General features: G+C 41.1%; 1 protein-coding gene across 1 annotated transcript in view; it reads right to left on the reverse strand.

Annotated features, from left to right (window-relative positions):
* The window catches only part of MCF2L2 (MCF.2 cell line derived transforming sequence-like 2), a 115,522-nt gene that overhangs the window by 18,332 nt on the left and 73,401 nt on the right, over positions 1–23,789 (reverse strand). The window contains exons 16-25 of the mRNA XM_041406012.1: positions 19,823–19,889; positions 18,585–18,700; positions 17,236–17,305; positions 12,435–12,527; positions 11,828–11,920; positions 9,483–9,608; positions 5,301–5,522; positions 3,952–4,044; positions 3,464–3,542; positions 331–403 (exon numbers count right to left, since the gene is read on the reverse strand). Of these exons, the coding sequence (XP_041261946.1) occupies positions 331–403; positions 3,464–3,542; positions 3,952–4,044; positions 5,301–5,522; positions 9,483–9,608; positions 11,828–11,920; positions 12,435–12,527; positions 17,236–17,305; positions 18,585–18,700; positions 19,823–19,889 (1,032 nt within the window). The remainder of the gene's footprint in view (positions 1–330; positions 404–3,463; positions 3,543–3,951; positions 4,045–5,300; positions 5,523–9,482; positions 9,609–11,827; positions 11,921–12,434; positions 12,528–17,235; positions 17,306–18,584; positions 18,701–19,822; positions 19,890–23,789) is intronic.

The raw sequence follows: 23,789 nt of genomic DNA on the forward strand, positions 1-23,789 counted from the left end.
TCCTGCTAAAATTTTACAGTGAAATCCCATGGCAACTTACATTAAACTTGCCCAGCAACTGGGTTATTACAAAACTTTGCTGACTGCTCCATTTAAGATCCTGGAAATGTTCCAATACTTTTCGTCTGAATTTGAGTTAGTCTTTGAAATTAATTCTGCATTGTAATATTACTTCTCTCTTGAGCAAACCTTTATCTGTGTTTATTTATCTTTAAAGAATTTGAAGACAATTGAAGGAAGCTAAACACAAAACCCTATGAATTTATGTACTGCAAAAGCACAAATGCAAGACAAAACATGGCCCTGATATGTCAAGGCAGCTGTGGTTACCTGCTTGCATTAGAGGAATCCATCGGTGCATGATACACACTCTCAGTGATTCTTTGGTGCAGTTGACTTGCTTCTGTTAAAGAAAAAGTAAAAAGAAGCTGCTCCAAAATGTTTCAATTGCTTCTGTTTTTATGTAGAAGGTGGGAGAGAGAAACAGGAGAGGAGAGATTTTGACTGCCACTGCAATCAAAATTGAATGCTTGTACTCGAAGAGAAAGGCATATTAAGATCTTAATGAAACCTTTTAGCTCACCAAACAACTCACATTTTTTCACCACAAAAGACATTTCTTTCCCTATTGCCTTCTCTTTTCTCAATACCTCTTTCTAGCTAACTGCATGATATCGATCTAGAGAATGGACATAATGGTCTTTTTCCCAGAATACAAGTTTTGTGGCTTACAGCTTTGTCTGGATTTAGCAACACATGTCCATCAGTCCTTTTGCATACTCAGCCACATGGCAGAATATATCCCCATCTCTCTGCAGAATGATTTTGTCAGCATCCTGGACAAACAATAAGTAATCAGAAAATGTTATATATGCTACTTGTTCACTCTTTTTGATGGGCCACAAGGTAGCAACAGACTTGTACTTTGTCCAGTAAACACTGAGTGAAGAAAAATTATAAGACAGTTGCTCAGAGCCTGGATTTCAGGGCCAGGAGAATCAGACACTGAGAACTGAGGAAGCAACGGGAGGAGCTGCTTTCAAACTCTCACATTGCTGAGATCCCTGGGCTATTTCACTCTGAAAAAGATTAACCTCTTATCAGTGAAAGAGAAGTGACAAGGGCACGGGGCAGTGCTGAAAGGACTTAAACTCAAGTCCTTTGTTGGTGGGGTAGAAATGCCCATGCTGGATGGGGAGTGGGAAGTAGCTCCACTCCTGGGTTTGGTAACTGATTCATGGCCTTACACAAATCCCTTGAGCTGTGTCAGTAATTCCTTTGCCTGCAGGATACAGCTGCGTCCTTGGGGATTGATGGATCAAGGTGTTGCCCAAAGCCCCGTTAGCACTCCGTGCTCACTGCAGGGTCTGATGGGGCTGGGTACACAAGGAGTGTTTGGACACGAATGACCCATATTTTAAACTATTTATCCCATCCTGTGGCCACCATTTCTGCCCCTCACTCATTTACCTCAGCTGGTTCCTTCCAACATTCCAACCCCCTGTGCAACTCCTAACAACAGTCATTAAAAACAGCCAAACAAATATCCTTCTTCCTTCTCCCATTGCAATGCTCAGTTGTAAAAATATGCAGTCTTGGATTAAGGCCTCTTCTTTTGTGAGTCATTAAAAAAAGAAACTTCAAAGCCACAAGCCAAAGCATGTGCTTCCTGACACCAGTTATTGTAGTAAGGGGTTTGATTCATGTGACCATTTGGGAACAGGCAACAGGAAGAGTTGCAATAGCAAATGAGATACAATTTATATCCTCTGACTGCTGTTCTGCTGGATTCCCAGTAAAGGAAAGCTTGACTATATTCATAGAGTAGGATGAAAGTCACCCTTGGATGGTCTTGAGACCAGATTGAATAAAGTCTTGAGTAACCTTGTTTAACCGATAACTGACTCTGCTCTGAGCAGAACCTTGGACTGTGATGTCCTGAGGTCCCTTGAAACCTGAAATATTCTAGAATGGTACAATCTTAGGGTAAAACAATAAAGAACATCCAAATATATGTTCAATGCTTCAATCAGTCTTGATTCCTCTATTTTTCTCTGGAAAATGCAAAGCAACTCTAACAGCTAATAGGTCTTGTATGCTATAGAGATTTCACAAATGCTCATCTGGGTAACATACAAGCTTAATCTCCTTTGCCTAGAAACACAAATAGAGGACTAGCACTCTATCCTATTAAATATGTACTTTTTCTCCATTAGCAACTCTGTGGTAGCCTAAGTAAGCAGCTTTTATACTTCAGAAGCAAATATTACAAACCATATCAGAAAGTCTCTAGATCCAGTCCCGAAACTGCACTAACAAGAATCTTGAGGTCTTTCCTCAGCAGTTCCTGGTGAACTAATCACAGTAAAATTCAGAATAAAAAGGATAAAGGATGAAGACAAGATCAGGAACACAAGACCAGAGTAGTAAACATTGTAAATAAGTGTATTGTTATGGGTTGGATTCAATTGCTGAGGTTAACATTCATAATTGTTTCTTTGTACCTAAGGAGGATGCAAGAACTCATTGTCTTTGTGAAACAGGCAATTAAAGACCTCTAAAGTTAAAGCACAGACACAGGTTTCCACCTTGGACAAAGTCTGCTTAGGAATCTAAAGGATGTGGGTGGAGAGGCTTTGCTGACCTTGCTTTAAAGTGTATAAGAGATGCAGAAAATGACAGACCAAGGTGAGAGGCAATGCCAAGATTCAGGAAAAGTCTGGGGGGTTTTTGTCCTAAGAGAATAAATAGAATAGCATCTATGATAGCTTTCATCACTATGTTCTTTTACTATCTGAAATAACCTGACTGAATTTTGTCTGTCTGGGATTCACTATCTTATATAAAAAAGGGTGTCATTATCTTAGGTTCTTAGGAGGCTTCAATCATTCACAGTGTTGAACACATCACAAAGAACCTTCATAGTGACATCTCTGAGAGAGGGAAATGTCATGAGCCATGTTTTACAGGGAGGTCATTAGGATGGAAAGATGGAACAACCGGGATTTAGAACATAGGGTGAGAGGTGACTAGATTTAAAACAAAAACCCTCAAAGCCCAAAGAAAATAAATTAAACACTAAGACAGAGGAGCAGTTGCTGTGTCCAGTCACAGATGTGGAAGATCTTCTGATCCAGGAGACACAGAGAACACACCCCATCTCCTCACATGCTGAGGTAGAAGGATGCTTCTGGAGTTGTGGCTTGAGAGGGAAACAGAGGAAAACCATGTTCCTGGGACTAACTGTGAATGGAATAGTTATTCCTGTCACTTATAAAAGTCCAAGAAATTTTCTTTGATCAGGACATGGCTTTAAACCCCAGCAATGCTGCAACTGCCCAGCTGGTCCTTGCTGGCTTCACTGGGGGTACTGGCTGGCACTGTGAGCTGTCCCAGCCCCATATTGTCACACACAGCTACAGGGGGAAGGACTCATTCCCAGCTGCTGCTCTGTGAGCCCTACCTCTGCATGCCTCCAGCTGTCCTGTCAGGACTTTGCGGATCTCTGAAATCCAGGTGTTTTTCAGCTCAACAGAAGATGCCTGAGAACAAAAGAGGACAAGGCAAAGCAGATCCAGTTAAAACATGCTGCCAAGCACTGTGCTGTCTGGACCTACACTGGCTCTCAGTTTTGCCAAGGATTGGAACACTGTGGCCAGCTTTGAGCAAAGCAGATGCTCCTCAAGGTGGAAAAGTTACCACAAATCCAAAGTTCTGTCCTTGCTTTTCTGTCCAGCATTCCAAGGAATTTTCCATTACTTTATTTCTTCTTTTGGTCAAAATCCTGACCATTTTCACAATAAATTAGCCATTTCAGTGCCTTGGAAAGTGCTTCAACAATGAAGCTTTCAATGGCTATTGTTTCTGGAGTATACAGGACAGTGAACATTCTTAAAAACAATTCAATTGAAAGAAAGTAAAGCCCTTGGAGACAAAAAGGATTGTCATTACCTGAATGATATAGACTTCTTCTCTGCCATTATACCAGATCTCAAACTTCTTATTATCCCCTTTTACATTTTCTGTAATGCCCACAGTGCTCATCTGTTTCAAAATAGAAAACAAGAAGTTGGAATCTGGAAAATATCAATAGTCTTTAAACTTGATCCTCTGAGAAGCATTTTTAAAAGGCTGCATTCACTTCTGACACCTTTGGGAGTCATTAAAAGTAAAATTCAGAGCATGTTATTTCTTAATATCTAATTTGTCGTTCATCTTTTTGATTACTAAAGGGAAAAAGAATGTTCAAAATTAACCCAAGCTAATGTCTGATCTTGAATTTATCCTCATTTCTTTTATTGCTTGATCTGTGGATCAGTTTTCAACCCCATCCTGGCTCTTGTTCACCTTGACAAATTTTCAGCTTTAGGAAGATGTTTTTTCACTTGCTGTCACTGACCTGCTGAGGTGGGAGAGAAAGAGGGATGAAATAGGGCTTTGTGAGATTTAATGACCAGTCTGAAAATCCAGAAGACACAAAAAACCTGAAGAAAAAAAATTCTAGATTTCTTAAATGAAAAATTCTTAATCAGTCTTGAAGTTCAGCTGCTACTAACCAGCTTCTCATCTTATTACTGCATTTGTTCATGCCTCTTGTTCACATTCACATCAGCATTAATTTAAAGATTTAGACAGTGTTATGCCACCATTCCTTCTGTCTCTACAGGAAGAAACTTGAAATGTTTATGTGAATTGGTTCAAGCCTTGAAGCAGGTTCTGTTACAATTCCTGTCTGGGTACCCTGAAATAAGTTTGGAACATTACACTTGATGATCTGTGTTAGCTGGTTAAAGTCACACCAATGTGCTTAGAGGGATAATGTGGCCTACTTGTGATTGCCACCTTAAAATGTCCTGACTCATATCTGGAAATTTCACTCTTGCAAATAAAAGGGCACTTCTACTGCACTGATTCATCTGTAGGTGTTACTGCCACAGAATATGTCTGCTCAGCTGTGCCAATAGTAAAACTTGCAATAGAACTGCACCTGGAGGATGCCCCTAGGCAGAACAATGACAGATGCAGGTCCATTCAGTCTGGCTTCTCTTTATGGGATGCTGGGCAAGATCACACAAGGTGCCCCTTTGTATCAAGTTGCAAAGAACAAGGTTCACATCTGCAGTTGCAGGATGTATAGCTTGGTCTTGCTCCAGCCCAAAACTAAATGGGAGCTGTCATTTATTCAGGGGTGCAAAACAGCTCCAGATATGTGCACCTTCTTCAAATTCCCATATGGACACATCCCTGTTGGTGAGAACACCAGACTTATTTCCCTCCCCCACCATTACTGCATTTATTACCTTTAATGAATTTTTAAAGCTGTATGAAGCTGTCTTCTCGTGGCCATCCGTGTTCTCCTCCCGTTTCTTGCAGAAAAGTAGCATCTTTGTATAGAGGAAGAGGTGTCTCTGCATTGGTTTGAATCTAGCCAAGTCCTTCACCTTGTTGTGCCCCTTCTTGTGGTCAGTCCATACGTTGAAGGAACCTTGCATCAACAGCTTGCCAAGCTCACTGACATCCCCCTAGCAAGCAGGGAAAAGAGAGAGAGCATACATCACATTCAAACCAGGGTAGTCCCAGGCACAATTCATTGCTCTGGTGGTGTTTGAGGTTCCAGGCAGAGGCATTCCTTGTGTTGGAGAGTGCACATGTCCCCTTGCTAAGCCTGTGTGGTTTCTTCCCACAACCATTAACTCACCAGTTTCCATGTCCACAATTCCCAGTTTGTCTCCCCAACCATAGTCAGCATTTAAGGTCCGTCTCAGGATCTCTTTGGATGTGACACAGAGGCTGTCCCCTCTGGTGACCTCAGAGGAAGCTTCTTCTGACAAAAACTGGGTTTCAAGGCCCCTGACTCCAAGGCAGCAGGAAGGGCCAGTGCAGTCCAATACCCAAACAAAGGCTTTGATTCTGGAAGATCTAGTTTTAGTTTCCACTCCTGTACAAGCTTCCTCCATCCCTGGGCAAAACCTTGAAAGAGCTTAGATGCCTGAAGTCACGGATCAGTGCCTAGAGCTGTGTAGGTATGCAATTCCCTCCTTCAAAACAGTCTTTACAAGCTTTGTCAATAATTTCTTGGCTCACCATCTGCAAACTATGCAACACTGCACAGCCCTGGGCAAAGAGGGAGTGAATGCACCAAGGAGCCATAAAAGCACCTGAGGGAGAGTGAAACTAGGCAGGAACAAGACCTTTCTAAATTAAAGCTCTTGTATGAAGACCACTGATGGGAAAATACTTCAACTGATATAAATATTTAGCTCAGATGTCACCAGAACAATCCCATGTTAAGAGTGGAGGAAGGTATGTATATAAGACATGGCAATACCTATATGGTAATGGGATTCAACAAATTATGATAATCATAACTATCTTAACACAAGTTTTCCTAGGAATGCTTTGAATAATAAGTTGAGGGAATAAGCCCAGTGCATTATTAAAGTACTTACTTTCAACATTTGCATGTTCTGTTGATTATAAGGTGAAGATGTTGACTTCAAGTGGGAATGTCTCATTTCTTATACTAAGAATTGCAACCTGCTCTCCCCTCTCACTCCCCCTCCTCTACCCTACATTCAACTGCAAAACCAGAGCTTTATTAGGTACTTCTACACTCTATATCAGGATATTATTAGACTCTCCAAACCATTCAGAAACCCTCAGCAATTTAGATAAGTCTGTCATCTTTAATATCTAGACCTCGGTACTTCCGTTGTGCATACAGGACTGTGGGTGTTTGTATCTATAGGTGCATGTAGCTATAAACTGCAAGCCTGTGAAAAGCACATTGATATGCAAAGCTAAATTAAAAAACAAAAAAAACCCCAAGCATATTTTCTACATTGTTCTGACAATGGTGAGAGGCTTCTGTCACTCCAGGCACTGTTCAATACAGCACTGAGATCCAGAAGCTCAGTTCAACTCTTGTGACAGCTCTCTCTCTCCAGCCTTAACTCTGGATTGGGATAATGGTGAGTGATATGGGAGACAAGAATGAGACAGACAGGGATGGCAGTCTGCAGCAATCCCACAGGACACTTTGAATATCAGCCCACAAGCACTGCACTCTCTTCAGCATAGGCAGCAAATAGGAGGACACAGTTTCTTGTTATTTCTGCTAGTGGACAGCAATATTTCATCCTAAAGGAAGTTTCTTTGAAGTGGAGGATTTGGTCACTATCTCAAATATAATTTTCCCCTGTTTGAGCATTTCATAGTATCCCATGTTTATGGAAGATGAGCAATACATACGATAATTTATAAGAATCCCTCACCATAATTCATGGACAAACTACCCACAAATATTAGGGTAATAGTAGGAAACACATCTAAATCTTCTGCTCTCTGAGCTTTTTTTTGTGGTTTTGCTAAAAAATAAAAAACATACACCAAACCAACCCCAGACTTACATGGTAGCATTTTGTTACACAGGAGTTCAACTCCTCAAATGTGCATGTGCCCAAGTCCAAGAAACAGAATATGCAGTTGGGAGCATTCATCAGCTGTCACCAAACCTGCTTTCCTACTGCCATACTATCCCTCTCTGAAAGGTTTTCCAGGCAAGTATTTCTATCATGGCTGTATGAGAAAGACTCCACAAGATGGGGTGTGGTTTCATTGTCTATGGGAGGTGTATATTTGGCACTACAGCTGAGCATCTGGGACAGGTGGAACAGGGAGAAGAAATTATTGGGTACATCCTCTTTCACACTTTCACCCCATTTAATAGTCATGTAACAAACCATCTCAGGAATGCTGTCAGCATTGGGCTAAACAGTGGCCATGTCCCACTGTGTCATGTTTTGCAGTTCAGCTAAGAAATCAGAGGCTAAAATCTAGTCCTTGGAGTTACTATCTGGTATTTCATGAAAGGCTGGAAAATTCAAAAGTAGAATTTGAAAAGCAACAGCAATGTTCTGTTGAATTCCTGAGTACAAAACTACTCACACTTTAAAGCAAGGAATAGACAAAAGGATGACCTCAGCATTTATATGGACAGGAATCTGGATAAATCCCCCCTATTCAGGATGATATGTTACCTTTCTTGGAGAAGTTCTTCTTCCCTTCCCTTTACAGAACTGTTTTGAAATAAATTTTTTGCTGAATTGCTGCAAGTACATACATTTAAACTGAGAAATACAGGAGGAAAGCTACCTTTCCCTTTGAAAATTAATAAGAAACAGTGGAAATTGGGAGGTAGAATGTGTGCTGTATCCGTGTCCATGTTGACTGGTTCAAGTCGGCAATAATAATATACAGGCTCTAAAGAGTTTTTCTAAAATGAACTAAAATGAGTGTCTGAGACACTCAGATTTAGCCATGACCATGTGCTGCTTTATTTAAGCTTGTCAGGTTCAGGAGATCTAAGATTGTATTTATGACCTGTGATGTTTCTCTGATCCACAATCACCAAACCTATTCAGTGCTTGCCAGTGGCCACTGCTTCACCTTCAACCCAGCGCAGCTACTGCAGGCAGAACTCAAATTCTCATCCCAAGTGTAATGCACAGTCCACATCTGCAGCTGTGTGCAGCAATGGATCTCTGACAAGCAGTTAAATGAGCAAGCAGTTGAATTTATTCATAAAATCATGTTAGCAGCAGGCATGGGTTCCTCAGCTACCAGATGCACTTGCACAAAAGAGAACCATAGAAATCAAAACTCCTAGGGCCACTCCCATCCTGATAAACAGAGCAACTCTTCCCACCCAGACCTTGTCTGTACAGACCTCAGCACCTTCTCAGGAAATCAGGTTCTGCACAAAATAGTTTTTCTGGATTAAAGCCTGTTACTGTGATGTAAAAATTCTTTGAACAATACTCAGTATATTGTTTCTTTCTTGACATTTCACCCTGCAGCTATTTCAAAATGGGCAACCACATGATTCTCAGGCCTCATTTTGCCAGGCTTGTTTCTCCTTTATGTGTCAATCACTTCCACTTCTCACTTAAGGGCTCATTTTATGTAGTCAGCACTAGATCTTGAAAGTCATATGACTTCAATGGAGCTTCTGCAGAGACATATATTTGTGCCCTTTGATTTGTACCGTGGTTGTTATTTCACATTTCAGATAACAAGCTTGCCAATCATTGGCATGGATTCCAGTACCCACTTTAAATGAAAGCCACATTTTTCTCCCTAAGTGCAAAAGATTTGAAAACACTTGAGTTGCACAGGAGTCACAAAGTTTCAGCAAATTTCTTAAGTTAGCTCTGCCACATGTACCTCTCACCTACTTTTGGGTGCAATTACTCAAAAGTCCTGCATTTTCCCCATTATGCCCCCACATTCACACCCCAGCTCCGTGTGACAGGTGTGCTGAGATGTATTTTTGGTCATCACAACACATCTCTGAGTGACACCCTTCAGGAATGTGGCACAGGCTCCATAAAGCACAGTACCAGCCGTGGGCACAGCATGACCAGTGGTGACAGGAACATGGGATGGCTCAGACAGACCAGAGTAGGAACAGCAGCAGTTACCTCATATCCTGTGATTGCTATCTGGTGCATGGAGTCATTTACTGATTTGATGATATCAAGCACCGTGGCCAGGGCTTCTTCCAATTCAGCAGTGCCTTCTGAATTCTTGCTGCACTTCAGCATTTCCTGATTAAAAAAAGATATGGGGAATACTTGAGAATTTCTGATACCAAAAGACACTGTAAGACAATCCTCCTGGAATTTGTGTTGTATAAACAAAGTAACAGAACTAGAGGAAAACAAAAGAGGAACAAAAAAACCCAAAAACCGTCAAATATGACATTCCACTAGTGTGGTCATTGAGGACACACATTTTGATCTTTTGAACATTCTCAAGTTTAAAGGGTTCGTTTAAGACAGACAGGACCATTCTGACATATTTGCAATTAACTCCTTGCATGCCATAGAATTACATAAGGGGTTTATTTTCTTCACATCTGCTAGAAAAGAAACTCAGTATAATTATTTCAGGTGTTAGACAATTCCCCATTTTCTTCTGCAATTAGTTCCAGTACTTATTACCACTGTTAAAAATATGAATTAATTTCTAGTCTGAATTTGGCAGGTTTGACATTTTGAGTTTGGAAATATCTAATCCAAAAGCTGAGGTGCTTGTGTTCCTGTAAAATAGGGATGGAAAAGGTAGTTCCTGCAAACCCCAAACAGCAGCAGTCCCTCCTCAAGTGCTTGGGTAACCAGGGATTAGAAGGCAAAGGCAGGATGCACTCCTACAGTACCTGCTGCACATTTTCCAGAATGAGGATGGATCTCATGAGATGTGAGCATGCTGCTTTTATCAGCATGAGCATATTAGCTAAACTGATTGAAACCAGAGGGTTGCAGTAATTGTGACCCACAATTCAAATCCAGTCTGCCCACCACTCAAGGCACACAGTTTCTTAAGCACTTGTTTGCTACCAATTTTTCACTGGCTTCCATTTTTGTACACTTTTAAATGCTCCTGCAGCCAGGGATGGAGTGCACCATCTTCCCAGACCTCATAAACCCTGACAAAGTAAATGCCAGTGCCAATGTGTTGTTGCTAAGTATGAAACTGGTCTGACAAGCTTTAAACCCCAATGGCTGAGACCTGTTTTGCTTGAGAATTTTACTCCTTGATCTAATCTTGGGTTTATTTACAGTCATATTTCAAATTAAAAGTAAAATCTGTTTTACTCTTGCTTTCCTGGAGACCTTGACATTTTTTTCCCTTCTCACAGAATAGTTTCAAGAAATAGAGTTGATGTAAATCTACTGGAATCAGTGAAGTTACATCCTTGTCAAAATCCATATTCAATATTTGAACTCTATAGGTTTACACGAAGTCAATAAGCAGTTCACAGAGATACAAGAATGGCCAACCAGGCCCTCCCATGGCTTATACTGGCACATTTTCAGCAGTGCCATAGTAGCTGTTAGCAAGTTAAATGGCAACCTAAAATCTTCATTGCAAATTTCAATGCTAAATTTCATGACAGTACATAACACTACTTTAGGCCCAGAGGCTTGAGAACAGCATGTAATTCACTTTCATGACCTTCCTGTAGGGAAAGTCAGTAAGTATTATTTTTAAGAACTGAGTAGATGGAGACACAAATTTAAGCCACCACCTTAAAAAGAAAAAAAAAAAATCATTGTTTTGAGTGTATATATTTTCTATTGCCCAGTTCAGACCAGAATTTCAAGCATGGACCACTCATGGTTCCAACCAATCAAGAGGAAGTTCACATATTCACTCTGTGGAAAAATGACAATTTGTTCCTGCCTGTGTCTTTTAAAAAGAAGCAGCAAAAGGGAGTGGCTCCCTCTGAAAGATTTGAGTCACAACCATGGGAAACTATTACTTCAGGGAGCTGAAAGAGTTTTGTTAAACAGGGACAGATGTTACTGACAGGATTTAAGGCATCAGTTCCTGTTTTCAAATTGTAAAACCATATACCGATACAATAAAGACAAGCTCAATTTCTGTTTAAAGAGAAATAAAAAATAAATAAGAAAATAAAATACTATGTTAAAAACGTAGTAAAATATTTTATATAGAGAAAGCTATACATGTAATAGTATACTGCTATTACTTAGTATAAGTACTGCTAAATAATAGCAGCTCCCAGTCTAAAATAGATTGGGAACTATGGGGAAAAAGCCTAATCTAAAATCTAAAATAGATTGGGAACAGGAAGTCCCTGTAGAAGATTGTTTTCTACCATTTTGCAACTGAAAAATGCTGAGTTATTTGCTGAAGAACTGGGTGAGCATTTATATCCAGGTACTCCTGACTGATATACAATTCTGGAAGTAAAACAAGCCACGCATTGGAATTCTCTGCACTGTCATGGAGAACTTACCTTTAGCAGCAGCTGGTACTTGGTGATTCTCTGAACTGGCTTTAAGAGATAAGCATCAAGTGAGAGCTTATGATCCAATTTACGCTGACATTCCTGCAGGAGACAACATGGAAGAAAAATAAAATTGTTTATTGAAACACAGGCAAGTCACCAAGACCATTATCATTTCACAATCTGAAGATCATAAATCTGTGAATTAATTGAGAGAGAAATTTGTTCCATTTGCATAGGAATTTCTGGGTTCCTTATCCCACAGTGAAAATATATCCAAACAAGAGCTAATGTTCAGGTTCCACTTGGTGTTGAAATCTGGCATTCCCTGCTGATGAGATTGCAATCAGCTGGGAGTTGCAAAGCAGCCAGCACTTTTTGGTGTGGGTATAGCCTGCAGAGCCAGGCTCCTGTCCAGGAAATCTACCCACTGCTCTACCTGCCCAGTCTCCTGTAGAGAACACTTTGACACACAGTGGGCACCTGCCAACCTGCCATCAGTATAAGAAGCATGCAGGAAAATGTGTGTTTTACTCTAGGTTCCCTAAAGAATAGAGATTCGCAGGGAAAATGAGCTTTGAGGGCTTTGCACTGCTAGTCTGCAACGAAATTCCACCTGAAAAAAGATGCTGTCTCCACACTGTCTCCAGAGAGCTTCAGACCTTGGTTTGTTCTGACAGTACTTTTCATATATTTGGAGGTCCTCCTTCTGCAAAAAAAGAAGAGTTTAGGTAAGGGAAGGAAAAAGAATTCAGAGTGTCTTTCTTGAATCACACTTTTTCTTACCTTCCATCCTAAGACATGAAGTAATTATTAGATGGAATAACTCTGTAAAAAACATACTGAAACCACTAAACCTGATTTTTAGTTCTAATTAAGTTAAATACACCTAAAAGTGAGAAATTTTTTTCCTCACTTTTCATACAAAGCAAGGAGACTGTAGACTGGAAGATAAATAATCTAACAGCAAAACCAGTATCTTTTTCAGGGAGGTGAATTGATGGTTTGAGAAAAAACCAAAACAAAACAAAAAGAGAAAGAAACATTAGAAATTTAAGCTTTATTAACAATTTTATTAATAATATTTGCACAGACTGTAATTGTTAATGATGACTAAGGTTTACCAGTTCAACACACTTCAAAAATATTGTTGGCTTTCAACAGTACAAGGACAAGTTAAAAAGGAGGAAGTTTGTCTTGTTGATGTCCCAGGCCAGGCAGGGGGATGTGCTTAAACCTTGTCCTCTCCAAATTAGAAGTGGGTGGATTCACTTTATTTAGCTTTGACTACACTCCAAGTGCTCTCACTGAGGTCCACGGCAAAAATCTCCCTGACTTCAGTAAAAACAGAGACAATCTCTACAAAAGCCTGGAGCGGGTGTTCTGGGCTGCCTGGGCTCTGTGGGTGGATGCAGAGATGGGTGTTCCCCTGCCAGGTCCTGGGCTTGCTGCCTGTGCCCCCGGGTGGCCACGGGGCAGTGCCATGGGGCTCCTGAGCAGGGCTGTGCCCGACCAGCCGGGAACTTCCCACCTTCATCTGTACCTACCCTGCTGGATGTGACCTCAGCAAAGCAAAGCAAACACCAAAAATAAATCTCAGCAATTCCCAGATAGTTCCTCTGTGCTTTCAGTCCACCAGGCAGTTCCCATACACTGTTGCTGCAGGGAAATCACTTCCTTCTATACAATTACCAGAAGAAGTCAGCATTGCTGCTGTCTTCCTCTACAGACCCATCCTGACATCACCCTGATGAATCAGCTGGGAAATCAGAGCTGTGCCACCTAACACTACACTGTGTCAAGGATTATGCAACACAAAAACCTCTTCTGTTGCAACTCCATAGAATATTTATGGTTCTGTTTCAAAACAGGTGCGGAGTTTTCTTCACAAAAATATAATTGTTTGTACATGTTGCCCTGGAGGGAAGTTAGCAGGGGGTAAACCCCACAGAACTAAAAATAGCAACAAAGCATAATCAAGAATTACAATCTCATCCTAGCCCACAGAAACCTAACTGGACTGGGTAAGAAGAGCACAGAGAGCAACAGACAAGAGAACTATCAGGAATAAGAGAAAAGAACCAATTTAAACTTAAAGAAAAGGTACAATAACCAGCAATTTACCAGTAATTTGCCATAGTGGAACCACCCTATTCCAGTGCAATCCGCTGCTGCCTAAATCACTGACACCTGCTAAGGCAGATACTTACATATTTAATTACAGCTTTAAGTTTTGCAATAGTGTTATGAATAGAATTAGGCTCAGACTTTAAAATGCCAAGAAATAATTGATTGTCTAATTATTCAAATCCCAGTCTTAAATATTCCACACATCTCTATTTTCACATGCAAAGGTTCTGACTTCTTGCTGGTACTTTTACACCAAGCTCCTCTGTCCTGCAATGCTTTTCCTTTCCACTGATTTGGACCCTGACAGCTCTGTAAGCTCCAATGCACATGGCATGTATGCACAGTTCCAATTATCTTTTTGACTGCTGATTTTTGGATAGTTTTTGCATTAGTCCAGAATTTAGACCTTTGAATCAAACTCACAGGTTTCTGGTCAGCTGCTACTGTTCTTTCACAGGTAGATTTCTTTTCTAAATGCTTCTTTCTCCCTGAATGACCAAATGTTCCAACTGCTGGCTCCTATTAAACTATTCCCTTTTTTGAGGTTAGCAATATGAATAAGTGAAGTGTGGTAATCCACAGTGAATCACTCCTGCCAGACACATCACCTGGCACATTCTGGTAAGCAGTCTGACACCTTTGGTTCCATCCTGGGCATTCTTGCCTTGGTTTGGTAAGGTTTCCTTCTTCTCAGCCCCTTGGAAAGCAGATCAGCCTTTGGAAAGCAGATCAGCCCAGATAAAGCACCAGAAGACCATTCTGAAAGGAATTCAGTGCACATCCCTCCTGCCTTTGAATGCTGTGTAGTCCTTGACCACACAGCTGTAAGGAAGGTCAGGCATCTTGGTGATGGCAAAATAGCTGCCACGTGGGTAAAGTTGAGCTGGCTCACTTCTAATTTAGCTCCTCTGAAGATCATGCCCTAAACGAGGTCAGGCAAAGTGGGAGGGAGAACAAGAACGGCATTTCTGGCTCCTCTTTTACCAGATTTTGCTGCCATGTTCCAGGAGACAAAGCCAGAGAGAGACTCCACAGGCTGTTTCTCCCATCACCTGAGATGCAGGGTTCACATTCATGCTGTCAGCTGCTCAGGTGGCATTGGTGGAGCTGGGAAGGTGTGTGGGGCCATGGCAGAGGAATGGCTGGCAGGGGATGGAGTGATTCTGGCACCAGAGTGTCTCACTGCAGCTCTCAGGATACTTTCAAGCAGCTCTGGAATCAGGGCTCAAAAGGCCCGGTGTGATCAGACAGAGTAAAACTCTTCAAAGTATGAATTTTTAAAAAGTTGTCTGTTTCCAATCATAGACCCAGCCTGTTGTTGTAGAAGGATGGTCACACCCATACAAAGGGGGACAACCTGAAGAGTGTGATTCCTCCCAGAGCTCAGCATCACTTGGAACAGCAGCTGCTTCTGTTTGCCCCTGTCATTGCAAGCACGGCCGTAACTCACGGGCCAGCCAGAAGCCACTGCTCAGCAGGAAGGCATAAAAAGCTGCCAAATCATAGGGAGCACAAACACACAACCAGACTTTTGTTTGTGCCTCCCAAAGGCAGTCCAACAGAAACAACACATTTCTGGACTTTATGTGGCTTCTTCTAAAAACAGAACATAAGGGCAGGAATCAAAGGTGCTACTGTGTGAGCAGAGACATCTCAAGAGAGAAGCTTGTGCTTTCTTAGTGTGAAATTTGAAATAGGGAGAAAGCAAATGCATGATTTAACCTCTTATTAGATAGATTTAGTGTGGTTTGATGAGGCCACAGAAACTGATGAGCTAAGGTGATGGAAGGACTGATTTTCTTTCACTTCATACCTGAACCCCTGCTTTAGTGCTGTCTTCATATTGGTATAATAGTGAGGAGAATTTGACTTAACAGCTGTTTTTACAGAGAGACAAGCTACAATACTTAAATATGGAATCTGAACCTCCTGCAGAATCAGAACATTTCTACATTTCTATATCAAGAATTTTTATTTAGCTGCATTCTTTAGGGATATATGCAGCACATGGACTATTTTACATTTCTTGGTTTCAGAGGTCTGCATTCTTCAAAGACTGCTTTTCCTCATTTGCATAATGATTTCACCACAGTATTTTCCTGCCCAGTATCTGAATCCTAGGCTAACAACATATGCCTTAGTAGTGTCATTTACTCAAGCTCTAAATGCTGAGTTGTTGAACAGAAAATAATTCAATGGACATATAATCACATTTACACTTGCGTGATTCTCTTCAGCCTGACCTGTTTGTAAATTGGAAGCATACCCTTTGCAAGTATCACATGCTCAAATTCCCATTAAACCTTAGTAATGTGGCAGTGCTCAGCACCTCTGACTGGTTCATCCAAACATGGCTGTATTTAATGCGTGCTCTGGAAAAGCAGCAAATGCTGCCTGTAGTATACAGTAGAAGCAGGAGGTACCTTTGACTACAGTGGACAGACTTTCCCATTTCTCCTGCCACTTCCATTTCCTGTGCAAAACACAGAGCCTTATTCACACAGTTTTGTCAAACTCTGAAGCAGTAGCAAACCACCAAAACAGATTTTTTTTTTCATTAATAGGGCCCCTGAAGGAGTGCTATATAAACAAGCACCTTTGGTTGTGTTGCAGGAAAGAACTAATGGTCAGGCTGAGTGGGGGTGGAGGAGGGACATCACAGGCAGCTCTTGGAGAGAGCTGCAGCACTTGGGCACTGAGAGTCACCTCAGCAGAGGGGAGAATCCCACTTGGTGAGTTGTGTGGAGAAATAAAGGGAATCAACCTCACAGAGTCTTATGGGGATGGTGGGGTCCATGCAGGACAGCAGCAGAGCTGGAACAGTTCTAGGGGACCAAGTGTCCTGAATTGTGCAGAGAAGAGAGAGATAAGATAAAGCAGGAACAGGATGTGTTGTCTGCACTCAGAGCAACCTGCTGTGACACCATCCTCTGCTTATTTACTGCAGGGTGGTGTCTGGGTTACATCATTCTCCTGCTATAGATATGTCTGATATGAAAAGCATGTCAAACATTTGAATCTCTGTTATTTGTTGGGTTTTTTCTTTTAAATGGGACTTAAAATACTTGTAAAGCACTGGTAACAGATCTCTTCCTGTCAGTAAACCAGGTAAAGGGTCAGATATCAGAATATATGCTTGGTAACTGTGGCTTAATATGGGACTATCTGCTTAGAGGAGTTTCCCTCATTCACAAAAGCAAACAGGCTGAAAAGATGTGAGTAAATCTGTAAATACTGTAGGATAAGACCATAGATACTCATTCAAACCTGAAAAAGGATACACTTACTCTTTTCAAAAAGCATCGGGCAAGAAGCTCAGGGTTTTCAATGCAATTTTCTATCTCCTTAAGGAAAATCCTGAGAGGGAGAAAAAAAGAGAAAGAGTAATGTAAAATCCCATTCACATTGTATGTTAGCTTGTATAAATCCAACTTAAAGCTTTCATTTCTGTAATATGAGGATTCAGTGGGGAAGGTAACACACCAAGAAATACATATTTTAGAAAAATGGGATGTGGCTGCCACCTGATTCCCTAAATCACAAATATTATCATATTTTATCTGCTACATCTGATTCCTCTGGCTGTTGAAATTTGTTTCTAATGTGCAGCCCAAATACCTGCTTTCCATTTGGGTATAAGGATTTTTCAGAACAGCTAGAAAAGAGAGGAATGCTCTGTCAGAGGCAGTTGCTCAATCAGCAAGCAGTGAAAATATGGGATGTAGTCCAAAGGCTTCTGCAGTGACTGTCAATGCACTAAACCTTTAGGGAAAGAAAGAGTGGTCTTGCAAAGGGAGAGGAATATCTTTCTCCAAGTGGAAGACACAATCTTTGAAAATAATATATAAACTGGAAAATAGTTTTTTCTACTATGTATTAACTACTCTGGCATAATATTAAGACTTGTAAAAGAGATTTTTTAAATTTATTCTGTTCAACTATTTGTTACATCTTACAGGCAATTATTATTCAAAAGAGTTCCTCAATTCCCACTTTGGTTACAGCCAGTCGTGCTTAAGCAAGGCTAGGAAAAGCAAGACATTTATAGAAGTAGCCCTAAACTTTGTGTTTTGAAAGCTGATTGCAAAAGGGTTTATCTTGTTCATAACTTATATTCTGTAGTTATGGGCTCTGGGTTTTCTTATCCACAGTATGGACATGGCTTCTGGGAAAATTGGTGATCTTATATGAGGGATAAAAAGAAAAGTGTTATCAAATATATAACATCTTCTGATCTGATAACAGAAACACAGGACAAATTAGCTGAACACTAAGAAAACTTCCTCACAAAGGTGTCTTGCCAGACAGAAAATATCAGGATTTAGTCCTGTGACATCTTCCAGTGTACCAAGAGAGGTGGTAATATACTGACCACAGCTGACATTCAAAATGGAACCTGCCAGGGGAAATCACTAGTAAATGTACAAAGAGTACAATCTTCACCCAAAAAAAAAGATGAAATAGATGATCTTGGAGGCGTTCTCTACACGTGGGTTTTACAGGATACACACAGAGACCAAGTGAGAATGACTTTTCCTGCCAGTGTAGGTATAAGCATGAGAAAGCACCCAACAGAAAAGCACTGGATGTGATGGTGGCACCCAAGGATGCAGGACAACCACCAGTTCCCAGGTACCTGTTGTGGAAATAGTAGATTTCTGGGAGGTTCCCAAAAAGAATTTCCTTCTTGTTCTGAAGTGCAGATGGAATCAGATGTACTAAATTGGGATTGTCCATTTCTGAAGCGTATCCCTGCAGGCAAGAGCGGAAAATAAAACCAGACTGTTTTTACCAGGGAAGAAGTACTGTGTTCAAAGGACTGGAAAGCCCTAAAGTTCATGTGCTTTTGTTCTCCACAGAGCAAACAAAGCTTCTCCCATGCCTGCTGCTTTGTTGCTCCCATGAATTCCTGATGCTTCTGATTTTCCCCAGAGATTTTACCCTGTAACTGTGCAAACACATTTTAACCACAAATGAACAGGTCACGAGCTTGAGAAAAAATAGACAAAATTATGTCTCTAGGATTCAAAAGCCATTTGGGTCATGTAGGGATGGGGACTGCTAAGATTGACAGGTAGATATCTTTCTGCTACCCTGCTTCATTGCGCAAGAGTTAGTTTGGATTTATTTGTTGGACTTTTTTTTTGTTTCTTGTAAAAGCTGTATTGTGTTTCTTCAACAATAACTTTGAGAAAAGAACATTCGGATTTTAAACTCAAGAGTAATACATCAATTACCAGAGCTGCCAGCTCCCATGGAACAAATGCAATAAAGAATCAACCACAGGTCCCAGAAGTCCCACCCAAATATAAGCATGATTGATCCCTACTCAGCTTCTGTCCTCCCACAGATTGGGGACCTCAGACTCCACACACACTGAATATGCTGGTATCCTATCATTTTCAAAAGTTCAAGAATTATATTTGCAGCATGAGCTTTTTTTTCTGTGTTCAAGCACAACATGGGACAATAAAGAAGAGCAGGAGGGGTGCCTTCCTTTTTCCTCAATCATTTTCCAAATGCAGATTCACAGAATTTAGTGGCTGGCCCCATGGACATCAAAGTGCTGCTTCTGAGACGTATTGGTAATATTTTGAAAAGACATTATTAACTCTCTCTGTCCATAACTTTCAGAACCATGCAAATTGTCATTCTGTGAGCTTGGGCCAGAGAAGGTGCCTTTTCCTTTAAGGCCTGAGGAAGGATGTTCACAACATCCTTCCCATTCTCCATCTCCAAGGCTGAGCTATCTTGCCAACACAGCCTGTGTGTTATAAACAGGAGGTGGGAGTGCTCAGCCCATGAAGGATGTGCACCTGCAGTGATGACTTAGAGGTCAAGCACCAAAAAAGTAATTTCAGAAGAGTTTCTTACCTCTATTATACTTTGAAGTTCTTCTACATAAACCCGTTCTGTTTCTATCAGCTCATTGATTATGTGGCTGAAAGACAAGAAGGTAGAGAGTCATAGTGTTAACCAAGCACATGAGAAAGAAAAAAAAATAATATTCCTTACATATTCCTGTTTATGCCTTTGACTACACACAAAAACCCTCTGAAGGTCATTTCTCAGTTCCTCAATCCTGTGCCTTGTTGATAAGATTAAAAGACCTAAGCACATCTTGGACTGTAATTTTTTTCAGCTAATTTAAAACTTCAGCTTGGATTTTTCTGTCATTTTTATTCCTGCAAATTGGAAAAAAAAATCCCAAGAAGAAGAAAAAAAAAAGGTTTATTTTCTACAAATAACTAATACTGAATAAAATGAAACTATACATCAGAACTATGATAATATTTTTGTTTAATTTCTTTTATAAAATAAACAAAATCAGTGGCTAGACTTCCATCCTTTAATACATTGCAAAAATAGGCAATACGATGATGTCAGTCTGAAAATATGAAAGTAGATTAGAGTAAAATACTTTTACTATGTTTTGAACTTTTCATTTCTAATATTAGTTTAATGCTCTAAGTAACTTGAAGACATATATTTTGAAGATGCCTGACTTATTTCACAGAAACATGAATGTGACCAATTAACTTTTGAACAAATAACTAATTAGATTTTAAAATAAAATTGCATTAGGTCTCTCATGTTTTTATGCATCAAATATCCCATATTATCTAGTTGTCTTTATTAGTGTTATAAACAAAGTTTTCAGGGTAGCTCCTCCAGAGGTGTGAGCAGTAGGAAAGGACAAGCACCTGGTGTTCTTTTCCTGGCCTGTGCTTCTCGAGAGTCTTTAAGCATGGCTACCTCAAGCCAAAACACATCCCCAGAAGGACACTAGGGAATAATGTCTAGAGGAACTGGAGTGTGGCCAGCCATGAGCAGCACACAACCTGAGGCCAGGAAAGTGTAGGCAACTCTTGGCATCGATACCAGCAGGAGCATTCATCCAGCATCTCCCTGCACACACTGCCTGTGCCTGGCTACCTGGCTTTGTGTGTCACACCATCAGCCAGACCTGGCTACCTGTTTTTGTGTGTCACACCATCAGCCAGACCTGGCTACCTGGCTTTGTGTGTCACATCATCAGCCAGACCTGGCTACCTGTCTTTGAGTGTCACACAACAGCCACCCATCAGCCAGACCCCACCAGCCCTTTAGATCCTGAGTCATGACTGTACTGTTACATCCACTATAAGGGGATTCCCTCATTCTCCATAATATTTTAGGATGTCCTTTTTGAGGTTAAACAAACAATCACACTTCTTATAAAGCCTCATTTGAATGGTTTGGCCAAGCATTTGAAAATCAAATTGCTACATTTCAGCTTGCAGCTTGAAATGCAAAAGCACTGACTAAAATATTACTTGGCTACTACAATAGATTCACTGGTTTCCTTTGGACTTCCCCAATCCTTTTTCAAGGAATGTGGTTTTGTAGGCTAGCTGGGGACCACTTATTCAGGTCTCAAAGGCTATTACTCCTTTATGGTCTGCTTTTTGAGAAACATTATGAATACTGAGAAAACCAGACCCTACCTTCAACTGATGTTTCAAATTTTGTTATAAAATAGCTGGGATTTCACAGCTGCCTTGGCATGATGCCTTAAATTGCAGTGTCTAGCAGAAGGTAGGGCAGTGGGTGAGGCTGTACCAGTGCTCCTCTGGCCACACTCAGGTCCCATTGGTCACTCTTGCACTGGTTGTGGGCTCCTGGTGACTCTGCTCCCACTCAGGTGTCCACAGTTTGGGAGACCTCCCCCAAAATGTTCCACTGCTGATTGTGCCAGGACTGGAGCTGCTCCATGACTGTCATGGGCAATGAGGGGAGCTTAGCACACACCTGCTGCCAGTATCAGATTTAACAAAAATATGAGGCAGCAACTGAGAGGATTATTGTCACAGGCAGCTCTTCCCATCCCCTTTTCCCCTTTGACATGCATGACTAGGTTAGAAGTAATTCCTGGTGTAACTGGGATGTGTGAGGTAAAGGGGTAGGAGAGAACTTCCACACTGTATTGTTCATTCATTTCAGAGAAATTTTACAAGGATTTGAGGTTTGCATGGCAGCAGTCCAAGCACAACAAAACTCCGAGCTTGCTGAAGTTTATGGGCAGATTCAACAAGGATAACTCCTCACCAGGACCATTCCCAAGCAAACTGGCCGTCTCAGCAGGGATGGTAAAGGATTAGGCATCTGACCTAAAGGTCAGAATCTGAGAAATCCCTAAGGTCCTATCTGTAGGCATCCTGTTGCTAGTAAAACTTATTCCACTCAAGTATACTTGCTCCTTCCCCCATGAAACAAAGAGACTCACCAAACCACCAGAACTAGATAAAGGTAGAATATTCTGGTCCCAGAAATACCTGACTCAGTAGCTTTCCTGGCATGGAAATAGTGACGTGAAACACTGCTCAGGAGGTCACTGCCAGCTTTCACTCTGTGGAGGGAGTTAAACCTGTCCTAGCAGAGGAAGCTCAGCCACCACTGACCTGGCAAAGCCCTGAGAATGGCAGGGCCCCTGCTGCCATCCCTGCTTGGCAGAATCTGGGTGTCTTTGTGGCAGGGATCACACACAGGCTCACTGATATGATGTTGTCAGATGTTCCTCCAGCAAAGGAAACTTCTTGGTATGGAAATTAATTACACTGCATGAAGTGGCTCACATTTCCTTGAATGATTGATCTGGGTTTCTAAGGAAACGTTGTGGCCTTGGACACACCAAGACCACATTTCCCACAAGGGGGATTTTACAGAGGTGCCATTTGGGCTGTTTTTTCTCACTTCAGCAGCTGTGATATCCTGTGGCCCTGCAGCACCACTAAGATCTCACACATTGAGCCACTTTCCATTATTCTGAGCTTTGAGAAGCCCTGAAGTGCCAGCATGACAGGGATGATAAGAAAGGAGAGAGTAATAAAAAACTATTTCTGCTTTGTCAATAGTGCTGTCTCCGGGAAGTTAGTCATGCCGTGCTGCAGTGAGGAAAAAAATTATTTCACAGAGGAAGTTCCTCAACAAGGGTTAGAATGTAGGAGCTGCAACGGACAACAAAGCATTGGGAAAAGACCTGTTTTTAGCCAAGGTTGTAAGTGAAACCTTGAAACTGAGGTAAACTCTGCTATTACCTATCACCCTTGACTTTTAGAAATGCATTTCTCTATCAGCCCCTGCCTGTGCTGGTATTTAGATCAAAGGTAGCTATTTATATCACTTAGGACTGTGCAAATAGCAATTAGCAGCATTGTTGTTATAAGTATAAACTTACCCTGCACTGTATTGTGTTGTTGCAACAAAATTCAGTCATAGGTATTTATCTGAGCTGGCTTCTTCGGGTAACTGAGAGCACACTTCTAGGAAGGGCCCCACCACAGTGACCATAAAGCAGACACATATCAGACAATTTCATCTCAGTAACTCTTTCTCCTTCCCTCTTCTTTAACAACAGAAGGAAAAAGTAACATAATTGAACGGTTGACCAAGCTCCCCAGGGTTGTCAGGTCATTCTGCAAGTCTCTGTCACAATAATTTTGGCAGAATGGTTTCTGTGCTGTGATATGTGCTGCCTTAAAAAACCCTATCCAGTATAATGAAACACTAAGCAGGAATATTATGTAGAGATTACCACAACCTATTAATATCTCCTCTAGCTAAATCTCAATTGCTTTGTCCTCATAGAGTTACTATTTGTGCATCCTGCTCAGATGACAATATAAACTAATTCAGGATTTTTGTTTCCATAGCTGTGTTTCTCTAACAAACTCATTGGCTCACTTCCACTCACAGATCCTCTTTCTGTGCCAGGATTTGCTATCACACATGCCTGTCCTGATAAGGAGTTTTTTCTCAGAAGAGGAACTGAAGCCATCAATTAGAATGAAACCAGGGAGCT

The sequence above is a fragment of the Onychostruthus taczanowskii genome, unplaced genomic scaffold, assembly GCF_017590055.1.
Source record: "Onychostruthus taczanowskii isolate IOZ18803 unplaced genomic scaffold, ASM1759005v1 scaffold24, whole genome shotgun sequence".
Classification (NCBI taxonomy): Eukaryota; Metazoa; Chordata; class Aves; order Passeriformes; family Passeridae; genus Onychostruthus; species Onychostruthus taczanowskii.